The sequence below is a fragment of the Pagrus pagrus genome (genome assembly GCF_965226575.1).
Source record: "Pagrus pagrus genome assembly, chromosome: 22".
Lineage (NCBI taxonomy): Eukaryota > Metazoa > Chordata > Actinopteri > Spariformes > Sparidae > Pagrus > Pagrus pagrus.
Window position 1 is genome coordinate 6,688,402 of NC_140204.1, and position 17,523 is coordinate 6,705,924.

Consider the following 17,523-nt stretch of genomic DNA (forward strand, 5'->3'; position numbering starts at 1 on the left):
CCTGTTAAAACGGCACACCTGAATGTTTTTCGCAAGTCCCACAACACCTGCATTGCCAGTGTGGTTCCCCCACATCCTGTCTGGTGGTACAGTTTAACCGTGGATATTCCTGGGCATTTCCTTCTTTGGTGAATTTGTTCCACAAGTGTACTGTATCCATCCCGTTTGATAAAAGGAGTCCCTGTGCCGTCTGACGTTAACTTTTCACTTATGTAAAAGTTTAACCATTCGGGTGGGGCCCCTCTGTAGAAGTTTTCTTCTGTCTGCCCCACAAGACTTGGATCCAAAGATTTTCCTTCGAACTGATTTGCATAGAGAACATCCAACAGAGTGAGCGAATCTCTGATTTCGCTTCCCACATAAATTTCTCCCCTTTCAGCTGTGGACAGGGCTGGTCCATTTGCCATCTCACACTTTCAGTTTCCTGTACCTTAATGAAAAATAAAATTGAAAGTTTTTTAGCTTGGATTGAACTGTTGGGCTCTCAGGCAATGGTAAACACAGATTTCATCTGAATTTTTGTAGATTATAATTTAACCAACATGCTCTCACTTCCAACTTGTCACATCATAGCACAGAGACGGCACTGGTGAAAGTTACAAATGACCTCCTAATCGCTTCTGACAAAGGACTTGTCTCTGTCCTGGTCTTGCTAGATCTTAGTGCTACATTTGATACCATTGATCATCACATTCTACTACAGAAACTGGAACACTTAATTGGCATTAAAGGACCCACATTAAACTGGTTTAAGTCCTATTTATCGGATCGTTTTCAGTTTGTACATGTTAATGATGAGTCATCCCTGTATACCAAGGTTAGTCATGGTGTTCCTCAAGGCTCCGTGCTTGGACCCATACTATTCACCTTATATATGCTCCCTCTAGGAAATATAATTCGGAAACACTCCATACATTTTCATTGTTATGCAGATGATACCCAGTTATACTTATCAATAAATCCAGTTGAAACTAATCAGCTAACTAAACTCCATGCATGTCTCAAGGACATTAAGACCTGGATGACCTGCAATTTTCTGCTGTTAAATTCAGATAAAACCGAAGTTATAGTACTTGGTCCTAAACACCTTAGAGATGCATTATCTAATGATATAGCTAGTTTGGATGGCATTAACTTGGCCTCCAGCACCACCGCCAGGAATCTGGGAGTTATCTTTGATCAAGATATGTCCTTCAACTCCCACATAAAACAAATTTCAAGGTCTGCATTTTTTCATCTACGTAACATTGCAAAAATCAGGCCCATCCTGTCTCAAAAAGACACAGAAAAGCTAGTCCATGCATTTGTTACTTCCAGGCTGGACTATTGTAATTCTCTATTATCAGGCTGCACTAACAAGTCTCTAAAGAGTCTCCAGCTGGTCCAGAATGCTGCAGCACGTGTACTGACAGGAACTAAGAAAAGAGATCGTATTACTCCTGTATTGGCCTCTCTGCACTGGCTCCCTGTAAAATCAAGAATAGAGTTTAAAATCCTTCTCCTCACTTACAAAGCTGTTAATGGTCAGGCACCATCATATCTCCAGGAGCTCACACTACCCTATCACCCAACTAGAGCATTACGCTCCCAGAACGCAGGATTACTTGTAGTTCCTAAAGTCTCCAAAAGTAGAATGGGAGCCAGAGCCTTCAGCTATCAAGCTCCTCTTCTGTGGAACCATCTTCCTGTTTTGGTCCGGGAGGCGGACACCCTCTCTACCTTTAAGAGTAGACTTAAGACCTTCCTTTTTGATAGAGCTTATAGTTAGGGCTGGGCCAGGACAGGCCCAGGCCTGTCTTGGACCAGCTCTTAGTTATGCTGCTATAGGCCTAGTCCGGGGGACAAATGACACACTGAACTTCTCTCTCCTCCTCTCCTCTCCATCTGTATACATTATGCCTGTATACATGCCCCATCTCTGCATGTCACTGACTTCACTTCTTCCCCGGAGCCCTTGTGCTTTCTAGTCCTACAGGCTCCCATGGATCCTGGCCGCACCCGGAAGGTGGATCGTGGATGCGCCTACTGCCATGACCCTGCCTGACACCACCACTACTGTCGCTAATATCAATCATATCTCTGTTTCATACGTTTCACTACTATTATTGTAATGCATTACTACATATTATCCTTACCGTTAACCACTACTTCTGTTATCACTAGTAATCACATTTCCATGTGCATTTCATTATTATTGCTGTAATACCTCTTTGTGTACTTTCATTCCCGTCAACCATCCATTATAATTGTATACATTGTGATCTCGTTGATCTGCTCTGTACATGCAACATCTATTGCACGTCTGTCCGTCCTGGGAGAGGGATCCCTCCTCTGTGGCTCTTCCTGAGGTTTCTTCCTCATTTTTTTTTCCCTGTTAAAAGGGCTTTTTTTGGGGGCAAGTTTTTCCTCACTCGAATCGAGGGTCGAAGGACAGAGGTTGTCGTCTCTGTACAGATTGTAAAGCCCTCTGAGGCAAACTGTGATTTGTGAATTTGGGCTATACAAATAAAATTTGATTTGATTTGATTTGAAGTATGGCTTGGTCATCATCTAGTAACAGCAGCACAGGAACATTACACTTACCAATGTTAAACTTCTCTCCATTGAGCCTGCACCCAGAGACCCCATTTTTTTGCCAGCAAACATCCACCAAAACATGTCATCTTGTGGTTGTACGGCAAGCTGGCTTTGAAGTCAATTTGACAGTTACTGAACCGTGTAATGGCCTATATGCACAGCTCCACTACTTCCTCAACTTCAGCCAGCTCCTTTATTTCCTGTCTTACATTATTGGACAAACTGATTAATCCAGGTGTGTCTGACTTCAGTAGTCACAATGGTCAGACACACCTCACGCATTATCTGCCACGAAACTAGTTCATTTCACCAATATTTTGTTACGATACGCTAGTGCTATTCCCCTCTGAGTCCGGGCTCGTCCGTTATCAACATCCGGGGTCAACCTAGCAGTAGCAGCTACAGGTAAACAAGCCGGGCTGTCGTGGGTGCGCGCGCAGCTCAGAGACGACATCCTCCAGGTCAGAGGTAGTAGATCAGCCTACAGACCCCGGATGTTGACAATAGACGAGCCCGGACTCAGAGGGGAATAGCACTAGCGTATCATAACAAAATATTGGTGAAATGAACTAGTGTCGTGGCAGATAATGCATTATATTAAGGCTGTGTGTCGCTGCCCCGTCTCTCGCATTATATGGATATATCGGCGCTACGCTGGATCTAATTTCGTCCGAACGACGCCAAATGACACCAAAGTTATCTGGGTGAGTAAATGATCATGTATTTTGCTAGAAATAAGGTCCAGGTTGTAAAAAACGGTAGTTATCCTTTAAAGTAGCTTTACCGCAACGAGCTATGAAACCTAAGGTAAATGCTGCTTAGATTGTAATAAGTCAGTTATAATAATTCAGTAATGTAATGTGAAACTGAAAGGGACCACTCTGCTGACTAATGCTGATCTTAACCATCAAAGCTAAATGTCTCATTTTGTACAGTCTATCTGTGTCTGTGTATATTTACAACACACTTCAGTAAAACTTCTTTACAATACTTTGGAATTTGTCTTAAATTTTTTCATAGGATGCAGAGCTCTCTGAGGTTTTGTGAACATGTCGTGTTCAATAACTAGTTGGTAGAGTGTGCTCACTGAAGTTCACCTTCAGAAAACAGATAAAAAAGAAATTAAGAAAAAAAAAGAAATCAAATCTGAAACAAGGGGAAAATGCCACTAAAGACAAAAGAAACTGGTATAATATACTAAACCAGAAAGGTAATTGGGGTTAATATAGCCCTATGCCACACATCAATGTGATGTAGGCAGAGATTTGCCAGATAAAGTAACCGTATGTGTCAATCAAACAGTTTGTAAGAGTCATTCCAGGACATAATGCTACGTCAGCGGAGAGTCACAACCTCCAAAACCATGACAGTTTCTTTGTCACTGGGAAACAACTGGATCACTTCAATATCTCAGCTATGAATCTAGATGATCACATTTGTTTAATCAGCAACTTGCTATGACATTTCAATTCAATTACAAGAATGCCTCAAGTCTTAATCTCAAGTTTCAAGCAAGTCCCAAGTCACTTGGTAGTCGAGTCCCGTCTATAAACCAAGTCAGTCGAGTCAAGTCAATCCTGATTCCACATTTAGATTAGTTAAAAGACAGTGGTCAAAGACAGTTGAGTTTCATTTTCAACATTAACAAAAACTGTTGCAGATTAATCTAAGACAAAAATGCTTAGCACTGTTTGTTCTTTTACTCGCAAACACTTAAACTTTGATAATTGCACCGATTATTGCAGTAAAAATGAACTTTTCTTACCTTGTTCTTGCGTGATGCAAACACCTCTGACAAGTCATCTGCGAATGGCGGCTATGTAACCTGAAAGGTGAAATTTCTGTTAAACACCGCACCACAGTTGGGTGGGTAGATTTGCAAGAAGACAGGTACATACATGTAGGATGACGTATCAGAGAGTTTATTATCATGCATAATATTCAATGTCAACAATATTGCAACAATTCCAAAAGTCATTAGTAGCCAGATAACTAGGTCATGGATGTGTAAGCAACTGTCTGTTATATAATGATGCCTGATAAAAACATCACAGCAGGTCTGTCACCTTCCTTGTTCTCTGAATAAACACCAGGTCCCTCCAGGCCATGATACATCATGCCCAAGATGAGTTAATACTTGTTCTGTCTTCATCACATTTGCTAAACAAATTTCAACAACAGGTCATTCCAGGGCACTTTTTTCATACAAGTGGACAGCGATCTATTTTGTTGTACCTGGTTTGAATATTTGGCCTCACATACTGTATGATGCATGATGAGCATTAAAATGATACAGTGGAAACCGCTTATAGTGATCACGTTGGTCCAGAGTACATTTGATCACTATAAGCGGTTGATTACTAAAACCTAATTGTTATTATTTCACTTATTTTTTTATGCAGAACATCATCTAAATGCCAGTTGTATAGTTTTTCAATGAGAAAAATGTAACGAAACGTTCGTCAGCGCGATCCTCTCGTCAGCTCCAAACTCACCCGTCTGCACCTCAATCACAGACCACAGAGTTTCCACACAGCATTTACAGTAACTCACGTGACACGTCTCAGATCAGTAGGCGCTGTGTTTTTAAAATGAGCGAACTAGGCTAGTAGCGCCGCAGATTTCTCATTCCCCACCTTGTTTGACTGAGAGTGTTTCGAGATGGTTTTCATGAATGAACATATGTCACTGTCAGACCGGATCGTTTGACGGGAGGGGGGGTCGAAAATCTATTCCTGACGTCCGCGATCGATATAAAGTCGATAGGTTTCATTCATCCATGTTTTGACAGACAACACAAACAACCAGTGATAATGAGTTGCGCCGCACCGACAGCCATGTGGCTCAGCCAGCCAGGTGACGCACACGGCACAACAAGACACAGCGCAGCAACATGTGCAGGCTGCTGCAGCGCACGTCAAAGGGACACTGCCGAAAATAAAACAAGTAGGCAACACATAGTTTTTAAATTGTTTTTGCGCATGTTTTCATCCATAAAATGACCAAAAATGAACACTATAAGCGGATTTCTTGATTACTATAAACGAATTATTTAAACAGTATTTGTATAGAAATGATTCTGTCCCAAGCCTTTTGATCTATATAAGCGGTTGATTACTATATCCGTGATCACTATAAGCGGTTTCCACTGTACTTACAACTTGCTAACTAGAAAAAAGTAGCAAAAATAGTGATACAGCCATGAAAGACAGACTGGATATTGAATCACTTTCACTTTAAGTGTAAGGACATACTGGAGCAATCGGCACCTTTAAGCACGCACCCCCTTGCGTCACTCTCTCTCACTCACTCACTCACTCACTCACTCTCTCTCTCTCTCTCGCACACACACACACACACACACACACACACACACACACTAGTCAACTCAGGAAATAACTATTCGTACCTTTCATGTCTCTTATTTGTCGTTTCCTCACTTGAACAGGAAGTCGTTCTTGTCCAACATCTTGCAGGTCATCCCAGTTCTCTTACCAATTCTCTTACCAATTCTCTTATCTGTGGATCAATCTCTGAGCAGCGATGAGCGAGGACACAGGAGAGCTGCCTTCACGGAAGTCTTTTACCGTCTGACACACCCCTTTAGTTATTGATTCTTCCTGCTGCCGCTTCTGTCATTGTGCTGCTTTGAACAGTTATGTGGAGGAGTGACTGTGGTAGAATAGCACCAGCAGACCTGGGACCAGCTGACCACCTCTTAACCTATAATGCATGAATGATAAAATAATAGATTTATAAAAGTAGAGCTGCCATAAAGACACTTTAAGGACTGACCAGGCGTTTAAACTCCTGATTGTACAGTTATATAGCGCCAACCTTTTTAATTTAGATATTTAGGAAATAATTACCGAGGTCTGGACCCCTTGTGGGTGATCTTATAAAATGATCTGGACATACTAGTCGAAACAGTGTCAAGGCTTCAGAACGTATAAAATGGCTCCATACAGCGTAATACAAGTCTTTGGAAGCTCTGAAATCCTAAAATTGATTTGAAAAGACAATATGTAGGCTACACCCTTGACTCGCAGTCAAGTTCATGCACCCGTTTCAGACGGGGTGCATACTAACACTTTTAGCTTAGATGCTACAGTGAAAATTTTGTCTTAAAAAAGGGTTTAAATTCAGGTCAATTCAATTAAATTTGTCATTTAATGTCTTGTTTACCCCAAGATAATGAGTTTTTTGGCATTTTTCATTATTTTTTATCCACACGTTCTTATTTTCTCATACAGATACACAAGGTACCCTTCAGTGTCTGTGTGCGACATGCAAAGCCTTCCTGTCAGAAAGCCAGTTTGGTTCAGATTAGGAACAATAACTAAATTTAGGGAGAGATTTTTTTGTTAAGTTTAAGAAAAGATAGTTGATGCTTGGTTTTAAACAGTCTCCTCGGTGGAGGAGTGGATTTATCATTGCAGAAATAAAGTCAAGACAATCTTATTTTTCTTTATTTTTTTTTGACAATATAGACACAAATGAAGAGTAGATAACATAGGAAATAAAATCAATGACACAGGATTTTAATAATTCATCTCTTTTAAAACTCTTTATATGCTTGGATTATTCCACGTTACATTTTTCTGGACTAGCTATGTGGACCCTTAGGTTTTTGATTGTACAAATAAAACAAGACAAACCTCAAATCTCTTTTTACAAAACATTTTCAAAGCCTTTAGTGACACGCAGTACAGCAAAACATCAAAGGTCGTGTTCTTCCTTAAAGAACATTACATTACATTTTAATACCCGAGCTGGAGCTCCACAAGTTCTAGGAAGATGAGGAAAATGAACCTACTCTCAGCTTTAGGAAGCCAAATACAGTTTACACACCCATGTAAACAAGAGAAACTGTATGTGTCTTCAAACATGGATTTTAATGTTGGGCGTCCATTATAATTTCATTGGGTTTGCCAAACCCATCTTGCTTAATGTAAAAGACTGAATATTTACATGATATTAACATCCAAAGAACAATATTTTAAGAATATGTGGGAAAAAAACTATAATTGTCCTCTGACAATACGCTTGCATAGTAGTAGTTGAAATAGGTTTCATATTGTCAGACGCTTCAGAAATCCATAAACAAAATGCTGAAATACATATTATGCAAAAGACAAAAGTTTCAGGAGCTTCATTTTCTTAAAGAAGTCGCTCTTTTCATCTGATAGAAGTGAGTTCATTACTGAAAGTGCTTCGCTGTTGGAGCAGTACATTCAGGATGCTGAACATTTACTGGGTCCAGCATCTTCCGCGTCACCTCCAACTCTTAATGACAAAAAAGTAAAAAATAAAGTATAAAAGTAGTAAAAAATATATTTTAAAAAAGTCAAGAAAAAATCCAGAAGAAAAAGTACATTCATGCATCTCTTGTGCAAATCCAAACCTTTTTACTCAGTTCAAAATCAGTTGTTGTCAGCTTGGATTCTCCTCAGTGTACTGCTTACAGTTCTCATCTTTCTGTGGTGACTCGACTACATTTTTTTATATTCAGTGGAGCCTCTTTAGAGTTACAGTTAAAATAACATGTTATCATACACAGTGGGCGTCCTGCTGTCCTCTCATCTCAGTGTCAAATGTTCATGTATCGTTCAAAGCAACAGTTTTTCACTTTTATGATTTACTCTTGTTATCCAGATCCCTCAAGCTCAGAGAGGAGACTGTCCATATTCTCAGTATTTGGAAGGATTTCATAGAGACCGTCCTTGCCTCTTGTGCCAGCTTTTGTCACAAACTTGATCTTGTGACTTTAAAGCTCACAGCTGATAGTTCTCATTTGAGATCAGTCTTCTCTCCACGAGCTCCTGTATCGTTTACGCTGGTAATCACAGCTGCCTGAACGAAATGCTGCCCTGAGGTGTCCCGGAAGATAAGAACAAAGCAAACAAACAGTGAATACTAGAAGTTAAGCAGGTGTTTGAAGCAACAATTTGAAAACGTCTTATCACGCTTGATCCTAATTAAGATTTTTTTTAAATTAAATGTCTTTTCTTACCTTGTACACGATCAGTGCTTTGATTTTGATAGTCTCCTGAAATGAAACACATATTACAGTGCGGATTAGTTACTGACAGAAGCCCTCCGGTGATCCTTTTTCCAAGTCTGATCTGAATTATTTTCTCTCCTGTGTTCATGACCGGATGATCTCAGAGCATCTGTTGTTACTGGAGATTGAGCTGATTAAATGTTTCTTGCTTTCCACTGGAACATTTTCAACATACATGTCATATGTTTATCCAGCTGTGCACATTTAGCCTAATGTGGTTCAGGAGATTCAAACAAATTTGTTTAAATTATTTTAAAACCACTGACCTTCATGAATAGTACATGTCCAGACAGTTTCCTGCTCACTTTCAAGCCTGAGGGTGAAGTCGCTGTCTGCATTTCTGATGACCACTTTAAAGACATTGCTACTATCATATCTGAGCTCTTGTGTCTGTGGAAAACATAATAAATACATTACATTTTTTCCCAGTCATCATTAGCAAGGATCTTTTAATGGATACTTTCCCAATGATACTGTTTTAAATAATGAAATGAAAATGTGATGGCAAAATTAAAACTGTTCAAACATACGCTTGGTTGAATGTTCGCATCCGCCTTGTCTGTCGTGAGGAGGAAATTATCTCCCATTTTAAGGGACTTATTTAGCCCTGGTTTTGGGATTATTACTGATCCACAAGAGTTTTGTTCCACTTCCTGTGAAAAAAAAAAGAGTGAAACATCCTCAAATTCACATTTTTGGAAGTATAGCCACCATAGAGGGGCGAAGTCACTGCCCTACCGGTTTCCCTCACTGGACCTTATTTCAGAAAAGCACTCCTTTCTAGCACCGGAGCATTGAACTGCTGGAGCTAGCTGGTTGGCATGCTAACTTAAGTTATTTTCACAGTCTTACGAATTAACAGCTTTTTTACCACAATGCAACTTTCTCAAATTGAAAAATTAGCCTTGGACTTTACCTTGCTACGATTGTGGTGCTTTCCCTTGGTAATGGACCATAAAATATACTGTTTTCCGTTGTTGTTGCTGTTATCTACTAATACTTTGAATAAACTACGGTTACAAATTAAATAGACACCTGTTTTAGAGCGGGATCACGTGGCACCAGGTAAACATCCAATGTGAGGAATTCTTTGCTTCTCTTGTATATTAACACGTCGCAGTAAATCAAAATGCCCGGTTTCTTTTGGATGATGACGCCTTTTGGTAAGAAAGTGGGCTGGAGGAACTTGATGTGGGACGTTGTCACTTCAGACACTCGTTCCACAACATTGCCTTTGGTGTCCACATGTAGAACTGCAAACATGGCTGACATGGTGGAGTTTTGATCTGTTAAAGTCCAAAATGTACAATTTTAGTGACAAGAAAATGCATGCGTAAACCTATTCATAGGTATAATTACATGACTACTCACCTACGCAGATCCAATGTGGCAGATGCAGCTCCTCTATGTTTCCAGATGTGACGCTGATGTCCAGTAGAGGTCCTGCCTGCATGTACTCCTTGCACAGAGGCCTCCTCATATGTTCCTCCCACGAGCTAAACTGGTATGTGAAGCTGACCTTTTCCTTACAAACCCAGCGCAGGGCAGACACACTGCATTCATACTGACCTGCTTCAGACTGGAGGCTAATTTTGTGAAAGGGGAAGCAAATGACTGCATTAGAGGGACAATCTATAATTTAGGGCACACTCACACTTGGCCCACTCGTCCCTCCTCCCCAGTCCCCAGTTAGGAGAATGCTGCAACGCTGTTTTGCTGTGAAGCACCAGAAATGTTTTGCGGACTATGAAACTTCACCCAACTTTCCATCAGCATGTGGATGAGAAGATAATTTCTTAATTTTCATTTTTAAGTGAGCTGAGTTCCTTTAACTTGTATTATGAAGTAGTGACAGGAAATGCAATGTGTGTTTTAATTAAATTTGTCTACAGCTCATCAGCTTAAAACATTTCAGGGAGTAGTTTTACACAGTCTGCGAAGGGAATGGAAAAAAGGAGCAAGCCGATAGATGACGAGCTGCAAACGACAGGCTGCACACCTTCAACTTCTCAGTGAACTGTGTGCTCTTTGCAGTATTGTGCCATATGCAGCATAAAATTAAATCATGGTTGCATAACCCCTCAATTCAGGGATTTGCAGTTAGTTAGTTTGCTGTTACCTACAGTAACTCGGATGTCACCAAATTAAACAGAAGTGAAATCTTCAAGATTGCCATTTTTAAGCTATTAAAACATGTAATGTGTTTATTCGTCATAAACTGCACTGTTATAACATTGCTTTTCAGTTCATGTCTGTGCATTAATTCGTAAGACTAATTCTTTACCTATAGGTATGAACGTCATCGACTCTGATCACTTCAGGTTGAAGCTTGGTCAAATCACTGGAGTCCTGTTTCAGAAGACAAAATATACATATTATTTTATGAGCAGTTGTTTTTCTAAATTAACATACAAAGCTCAACAAAGAACGAAAACAAAAAAAGCTTACCATTTTACTGCAACTTGCTCCAAACTTCACCCTCCCAGAGGGTTCTTTTAAAGACACATTCAAAACACAAGTTTAAAAGGGCTGGTACGCCAAAATTACATAAAACATAGTTTCATTTTTTCTGTACTTACCTCTTGTGGTGTCTGTGCATGGAGACAGTTCTGACTCTGAGGTATCCATCTCTGAAATTTCTGCTGCCACACAGTACCAATGGGATGGGATTTCATTAGTGGTGCAAACAATATACTGTAAAATAACATTTAAAAACAGAAATGCAACTCTCCTAAAACAATGCCTCAGGCGCACTGGTTACACCATAAAACCTTTCCTGTTAACAGCCTGACATTTTCCTTTACAGTGTTTAAAGCTGAAGTATAGGACGGTTGTCTCCCCCTTGTGGCAGTTAGTTAGCAGTAGCCTACACTTTAATAATGGTTGCTCCCATCATAACACTCCAAAAGTTGCTTAAATGACATACTATGCAAACTGTTTGTCAGCACGCTTTATTTTGAAAGTCTTACACAAATGATCTGTTATTGCTGCCTTGACTGTGGAGTACTCTTCATCTAAAACTGATACTAGAGGGGTAGTTCAAGTTCAAGGGCACTAACCCTGCTGCCAAATTTGATGGTGTTGGGAGTGAGAATGTATTGCCGAGGCTGTAATGCTGCTGAGCCACCCCTGACCCTCTGACACAAATACTGATCCAAAATGAGACTCAACAATTGGTTGTTGGTATTCGATCTGAGCACTAACAACCAATCTTACACCACCCTCAAGCCATACTCAACAATCGACTATCTTTCTCCAGAATCCCCAACAGCACCTTTGTCTGGAACTATTTTCAGAACATCTTCCACGTACGTATTTAATTATGCTTAACTTATACAATGCTACCCTTCTTACCCCTTTTTGCAGGTTTTGTCTGGATGCCAAAAGCCACAGGACCTCTGATGGTAAATCCAAGGTAAAAGGAAACTTGCCGTTTTTTCCACAGGCTGTTTCGCATGTTTGCATCCACCTGAATCTCTGTGCCCCCAAAAGTTGCATAAAGTCTGTAGTTTCGCACCTCCCCATCGACTTTGAGAAGGCGATCTTGGACCATGGTATCTTTGAAAATCTCACTACTCCAGTTGTTGCTCCAATCTTGAATTGTGTTGTTATTGCGCTCCAGAAACAATCCCTCGAGGATTGTTCTGTGGACAATTCTTTTCAGACCTTGAGCTTTTCCGATGAAAAACAGCGGGCGGAGGTGTCTTGATCGAAGGTATTTCTCGTATGCTTTTTCATAAGAGAGGCGCATACACTTAATTAGTTGACTAACTGAGGCACATTTGCCTTCACCGTTTGTAGGCCAGGACAAGAGGAGGGCTAACATGTGGCTCTCAGGTGCATTGTCGAAGCTCAGGGGCATTTTCTTTCTAAATGCCGTTAAAGACTTGCATTCACAGGGAAGAACTGCCCACCTGTTCATCAACTTGATATGAGCAAAGATGTAACTGACCAGAGCTGTTACTGAATCTTTGCAAAGACAGATTTCTTCCCACCGTGTGGTTATTTCTTTAAGCTCTGATTCGGTGTATTCTCCGTCAAGACATGAGAGTGGTCCAGCAGAGGTGTCAGCCAGGTTTTGTTCAAGCTTCTGGATGAAATCAGCCCCTTTTTCTTTGACATGTTCTGGTGGCGAGTTTCTGACATAATGTGTGTAGCATTTTGATATGTCTTCGACAAGGTATGAGGGATCATCTTTCTTCGTGTCTCGCTTTGAGTAACTCAGATATTTATCAAAAAATGCACACTTTTTCTCCACCTCATCTCTGAGGCTGTTTATCAGATCTTTAAATCCGAAGACTTGGTTGTCTCCATGTAACTCCAGGACAGAGTCCATGGGCATGGCCTTTGTGAGAACTCCTCTCCAGCATTCATTCTGTTTGACAAGTAGGTCATACACAAGGTTGCAAACCTGCAGGTAACCAAACTGCCCTCTGGTGTTAAAAATACGAGAGACTTTGGTCTTGCCATCTTCTTTCATGTCTGTCCCTTGTTCCTTTTCAGCAAGTTGTTCTTCATCTTTGAAAGCGTCGATGGCCTTTGAGGCCAGTTGCAAAATTTCTCTTGGATTGACATGAAACTCTGTGTTCTTCAAGTGGTTCTTATGGACTTGGCCCAGTGTATCAGCAATGAATGAATTTTGGGGATCTCTTTCCTTTGCTCTGTTTGCCCAGTATTCTGCTTGATTGTAGTCGTTTAGTTCTATGTAGTAAAATCGTGCAAGTGCTTGTGGGAAATATGGATTTTGACCAAATTTCTCTGACGCCAGCTTTAACACTGATTCACTCTCAGCTTTGCCCTCCTTTTTCTGAATATCTAGAATCAGTCTTGAAAATCTTTCTGTTTCTCCTGTGACCTCTGGGTTCTCTTTTCTTTTCATTTCTCTTTTGGTCAGCATGCCTTTGACAAATCCATGCAAAAATGGAGGGACCTCATCTCTGCACAAATGGTTTAAGAAGTTTCTTGCTGTGTCACTTCTGGTCACACCTGCCTCAGCCATCAGTTCAGTACAACACTGTGCTATCATTGGGTGAGCCATGCGGACTCTTTTCTCGGATCTTGTATCTTGTTGGAAGGTGATGATGAGATGACTAAAGGGCTCCATTCTGTCCTCCAGTGAAATGTCTCCAAATCTGTAGTCTTTGTGTTTGAGTAAGTCCAGGCACTGATTCTCCAGGAGATATGAGCCTGGTACATAGGCATTCAGCAGGGATAGGAAGCCAGCAAGCTGGTGTTGTTTTGGTTTTTTTGCTCTTCGGACAGGACAGATTACTTTACATGCTTGTTCGACGTAATCTTGAGAGAAATTGGTTTGCAATATGTTGAAGCCATGGAATTGTCCCCATTTACTGCCAAACCTTCTGCGGAGCTCCTCCTTCTTCTCATTGAATTTTTGCTTCTCTGTGTCAGAAAGTGCTGCTTCTAGGACGACATGGTCACTCTGTAGAACTGCATCCTTTCTAACACAGCTGAGTGAGATCACCACAGGCATACGGGTGACTATCTTCTGTTCAGCAATCTCCATCATAATGCTGTCTTGCAGGTTTTCAAAAATCTGATCATCATTCAGTAACAGCAGCACAGTGTTCTGGTGGCCTCGACCGCCAGCTGTGAAAAGGTGCACAACCTCCTTCGCTACATTTGTGATGTCTGACGATGATCCAGTTAAAACAGCACACCTGAAGGTTTTCCTCAGGTCCCACAACACCTGCATAGCCAGTGTGGTTCCCCCACATCCTGCCTGGTGGTTAAGTTTAACAGTTGATATCAGAGGGTGTTTTTGTCTTTCGCAAATTTGTTCCACAAGTTTACTGTATCCATCCCGTTTGATGAAAGGAGTCCCTGTGCCGTCTGACTCTAACTGTTCACTTATGTAAAAGTTTAACCATTCGGGTGGGGCCCCTCTGTAGAAGTTTTCTTCCGTCTGCTGAAGAAGACTTGGCTCAAAAGACTTTCCTTCGAACTGATTTGGATCGAGAACATCCAACAGAGAGAGCGAATGTCTGACTTCATCACCCCCACTTTGAGCAGTGGACAGAGGTAATCCACTTGCCATCACACACTTTCAGTTTTCTGTAACTTAAAGAAAAATCCAATTAACAAAGAGAACGCTTTGGACTGTACAAAACAATAGTAAACAGATTTTCAATCAGAATGTATGCATATTAGACGTCAGCCTGACCTGCTACGTACTACGGTAAGCGTGTTGCGTCATTGCGTCATTTCCTGTTGTTGTGTTACTGACTGATAGCGTAACTGTGCTGCTCCGGCTCGTCCAAGCAGATTATTGTTGTATTCCTTTCTGCAGCGACCGAGATCCCGCTTGTGATCGGGCACTTGCTGGTCCACTAAGGCATTCAACAATACTCTGTGTTTATAGCTTGGTCGCCGGGCTTGCTGCTGTTTGTAGCTCTCTTAGCTCTGCTGGCTAATCTATCGTGTCCTAGCTTAGCCACTATCAGCTAGCGATGGCTTCTCTCTCTCCCTCTCGCTCTCCTCTTTTCTCTTGCTCAGTGTGCCAGATGTTCAGTTACACCTCTGCCTCCCTTAGTGATACTGGTACATGTATTAAGTGTAGTTTATTTGTAGTGTTGGAGGCGAGGCTCAGTGAGTTGGAGGCTCGGCTCCGCAGCATGGAAACTCCGACTGTAACTGCTGCAGTTAGCCACTTAGCTAGTGCGGACCGAGCGACCGTAGCTTCAGCTAGCCGTCCCTCGGCAACTCCCGAGCAGCCGGGACAGCAGGGCGGCTGGGTGACTGAACGAAGGAAGCATAATACCAAACCAAAGCCCACGTTACACCACCAGCCGCTTCACGTTTCAAACAAATTTTCCCCACTCAGCGACACACCCGCTGAGAAACAAACTCTGGTTATTGGCAGCTCCATAGTACGAAACGTGAAGCTAGCGGCACCAGCGACCATAGTGAAATGCATCCCAGGGGCCAGAGCGGGCGACATCGAATCAAATTTGAAACTGCTGGCTAAAGCTAAACGTAAATATAGTAAGATCATAATACATGTCGGCGGTAATGACTGCCGGCGACGCCAGTCGGAAGTCACTAAGATTAATGTTGAGTCGGTGTGTAACTACGCCAAAACAATGTCGGACTCCGTAGTTTTCTCTGGGCCCCTGCCAAACCTAACCAGTGATGACATGTTCAGCCGCATGTCATCATTCAACCGCTGGCTGTCGAGGTGGTGTCCAGCAAACGATGTGGGCTTTGTTGATAATTGGCGGACTTTCTGGGGAAAACCTGGTCTCATTAGGAGAGACGGCATCCATCCCACTTTGGACGGAGCGGCTCTCATCTCTAGAAATTTAACCCATTTCATTAGCCAACAACCAGCCTGACAACCCAGAGTTGAGACCAGGAGGCAGAGCTGCAGTCTTACACGCTTCTCTGAGCTTCCATTAGATCAGTTGCACACCCAAAACTTCATTGAGACTGTGTCTGCCCCCCGACCACCTAAATTAATTAAATTAATCAAATCAAAAGTCCACAGAAGAGGAGTTGTGCATGAAAATCTAATAAAAATTAACAGCAACTCTGCAATCTCAAAACAAGACAAGAGAATTAAATGCGGACTCCTAAATATCAGATCCCTGTCATCGAAAGCTGTACTAGTAAATGACTTAATTTCAGATTGTAATATTGATTTATTCTGTCTTACTGAAACTTGGCTGCATCCTGAAGAATATGTCAGCCTGAATGAATCCACTCCACCCAGTCACATTAATACTCACATTCCTCGAGGCTCCGGCCGAGGAGGTGGTGTTGCAGCTATTTATGACTTAAGTCTGTCAATCATTCCTAAACCTAAATTAAATTATAACTCATTTGAAAGCCTTGTTCTGAGTCTTTCACATCCAACGTGGAAAACTTTACAGCCAGTTCTATTTGTTGTAGTGTATCGAGCACCTGGTCCTTACTCAGAATTTTTATCTGAATTCTCTGAGTTTTTATCAAGTCTAGTCCTCAAATCAGATAAAGTAATTATTGTAGGTGATTTTAATATTCATGTGGATGTCGTTAATGATAGCCTTAGTACTGCATTTATCTCATTATTAGAATCTATTGGCTTCTCTCAGTGTGTACATAAACCAACTCACTGTTTTGACCACACCCTTGACCTTGTTCTAGCTTATGGTATCGAGATTGAAAATCTAACAGTTTCTCCACAGAATCCTCTTTTATCAGACCATCACTTAATAACTTTTGAAGTTCTATTACTGGACTACACACCATTAGGCAAAAACTCCTTCACTAGATGTCTATCTGATAGTGCTGTAGCTAAATTTAAGGAAATTATACCGCTGGCACTAAACTCAATGCCATGTCTCAATATAATAGAGGACTCCTCCACTAACCTCAGTTCCTCACAAATCGATCATCTTGTTGATAGCACTGCAGGCTCATTGCGAACAACACTGGACTCTATTGCCCCCCTGAAAAGGAAACCTATAAAGCACAGGAGGTTAGCACCCTGGTATAACTCGGATACCCGCAAATTGAAGCAAACATCACGGAAATTTGAAAGGAAATGGCGTTCCACCAACTTGGAAGAATCCCGCTTAGCCTGGAAAGATAGCCTTAAAACATATAGGAAGGCCCTCCGCAATGCCAGAGCAAGCTATTACTCGTCATTAATAGAGGAAAACAAAAACAACACCAGGTTTCTTTTCAGCACTGTAGCCAGGCTGACAGAAAGTCACAGCTCTACTGAACCATGTATTCCTACAACGCTCAGTAGTAATGACTTCATGAGCTTCTTCAATGATAAAATTTTAACTATTAGAGACAAAATCCATCATCGCTTGCCCTCAACTGGCACTATTGTATCTTTAAACACAGGAACCTCAGAAACAGTTCTAAATTCTGAC

The 17,523-nt window shown here is 41.3% G+C and overlaps 1 protein-coding gene across 1 annotated transcript; it reads right to left on the reverse strand.

The window, feature by feature from the left end:
• Positions 1-7,019: 7,019 nt before the first annotated feature.
• LOC311251127 (sterile alpha motif domain-containing protein 9-like) lies at positions 7,020-16,573 on the reverse strand. Its single transcript, XM_084343443.1, has 11 exons — positions 14,837-16,573; positions 11,996-14,713; positions 11,221-11,283; positions 11,090-11,133; positions 10,926-10,990; positions 10,013-10,227; positions 9,677-9,927; positions 9,172-9,294; positions 8,908-9,031; positions 8,591-8,626; positions 7,020-8,447 (listed from the first exon to the last, which is right to left on the reverse strand). The coding sequence occupies exons 2-11, from the start codon at positions 14,694-14,696 to the stop codon at positions 8,368-8,370; spliced, it is 3,702 nt and encodes a 1,233-aa protein (XP_084199569.1). The 5' UTR covers positions 14,697-14,713; positions 14,837-16,573; the 3' UTR covers positions 7,020-8,367.
• Positions 16,574-17,523: the final 950 nt, after the last annotated feature.

Bases quoted from the DNA above. Each gene is read 5' to 3' on its own strand.
- LOC311251127 (XM_084343443.1), bottom strand. From the start codon at position 14,696: ATGGCAAGTGGATTACCTCTGTCCACTGCTCAAAGTGGGGGTGATGAA. The intron at 11,284-11,995 runs GTAAGAAGGGTA...ACTGTGTGGCAG, and splicing joins GACAAAACCTGCAAAAAGGG to CAGAAATTTCAGAGATGGAT. The intron at 9,928-10,012 runs GTGAGTAGTCAT...GGACTTTAACAG, and splicing joins GCCACATTGGATCTGCGTAG to ATCAAAACTCCACCATGTCA.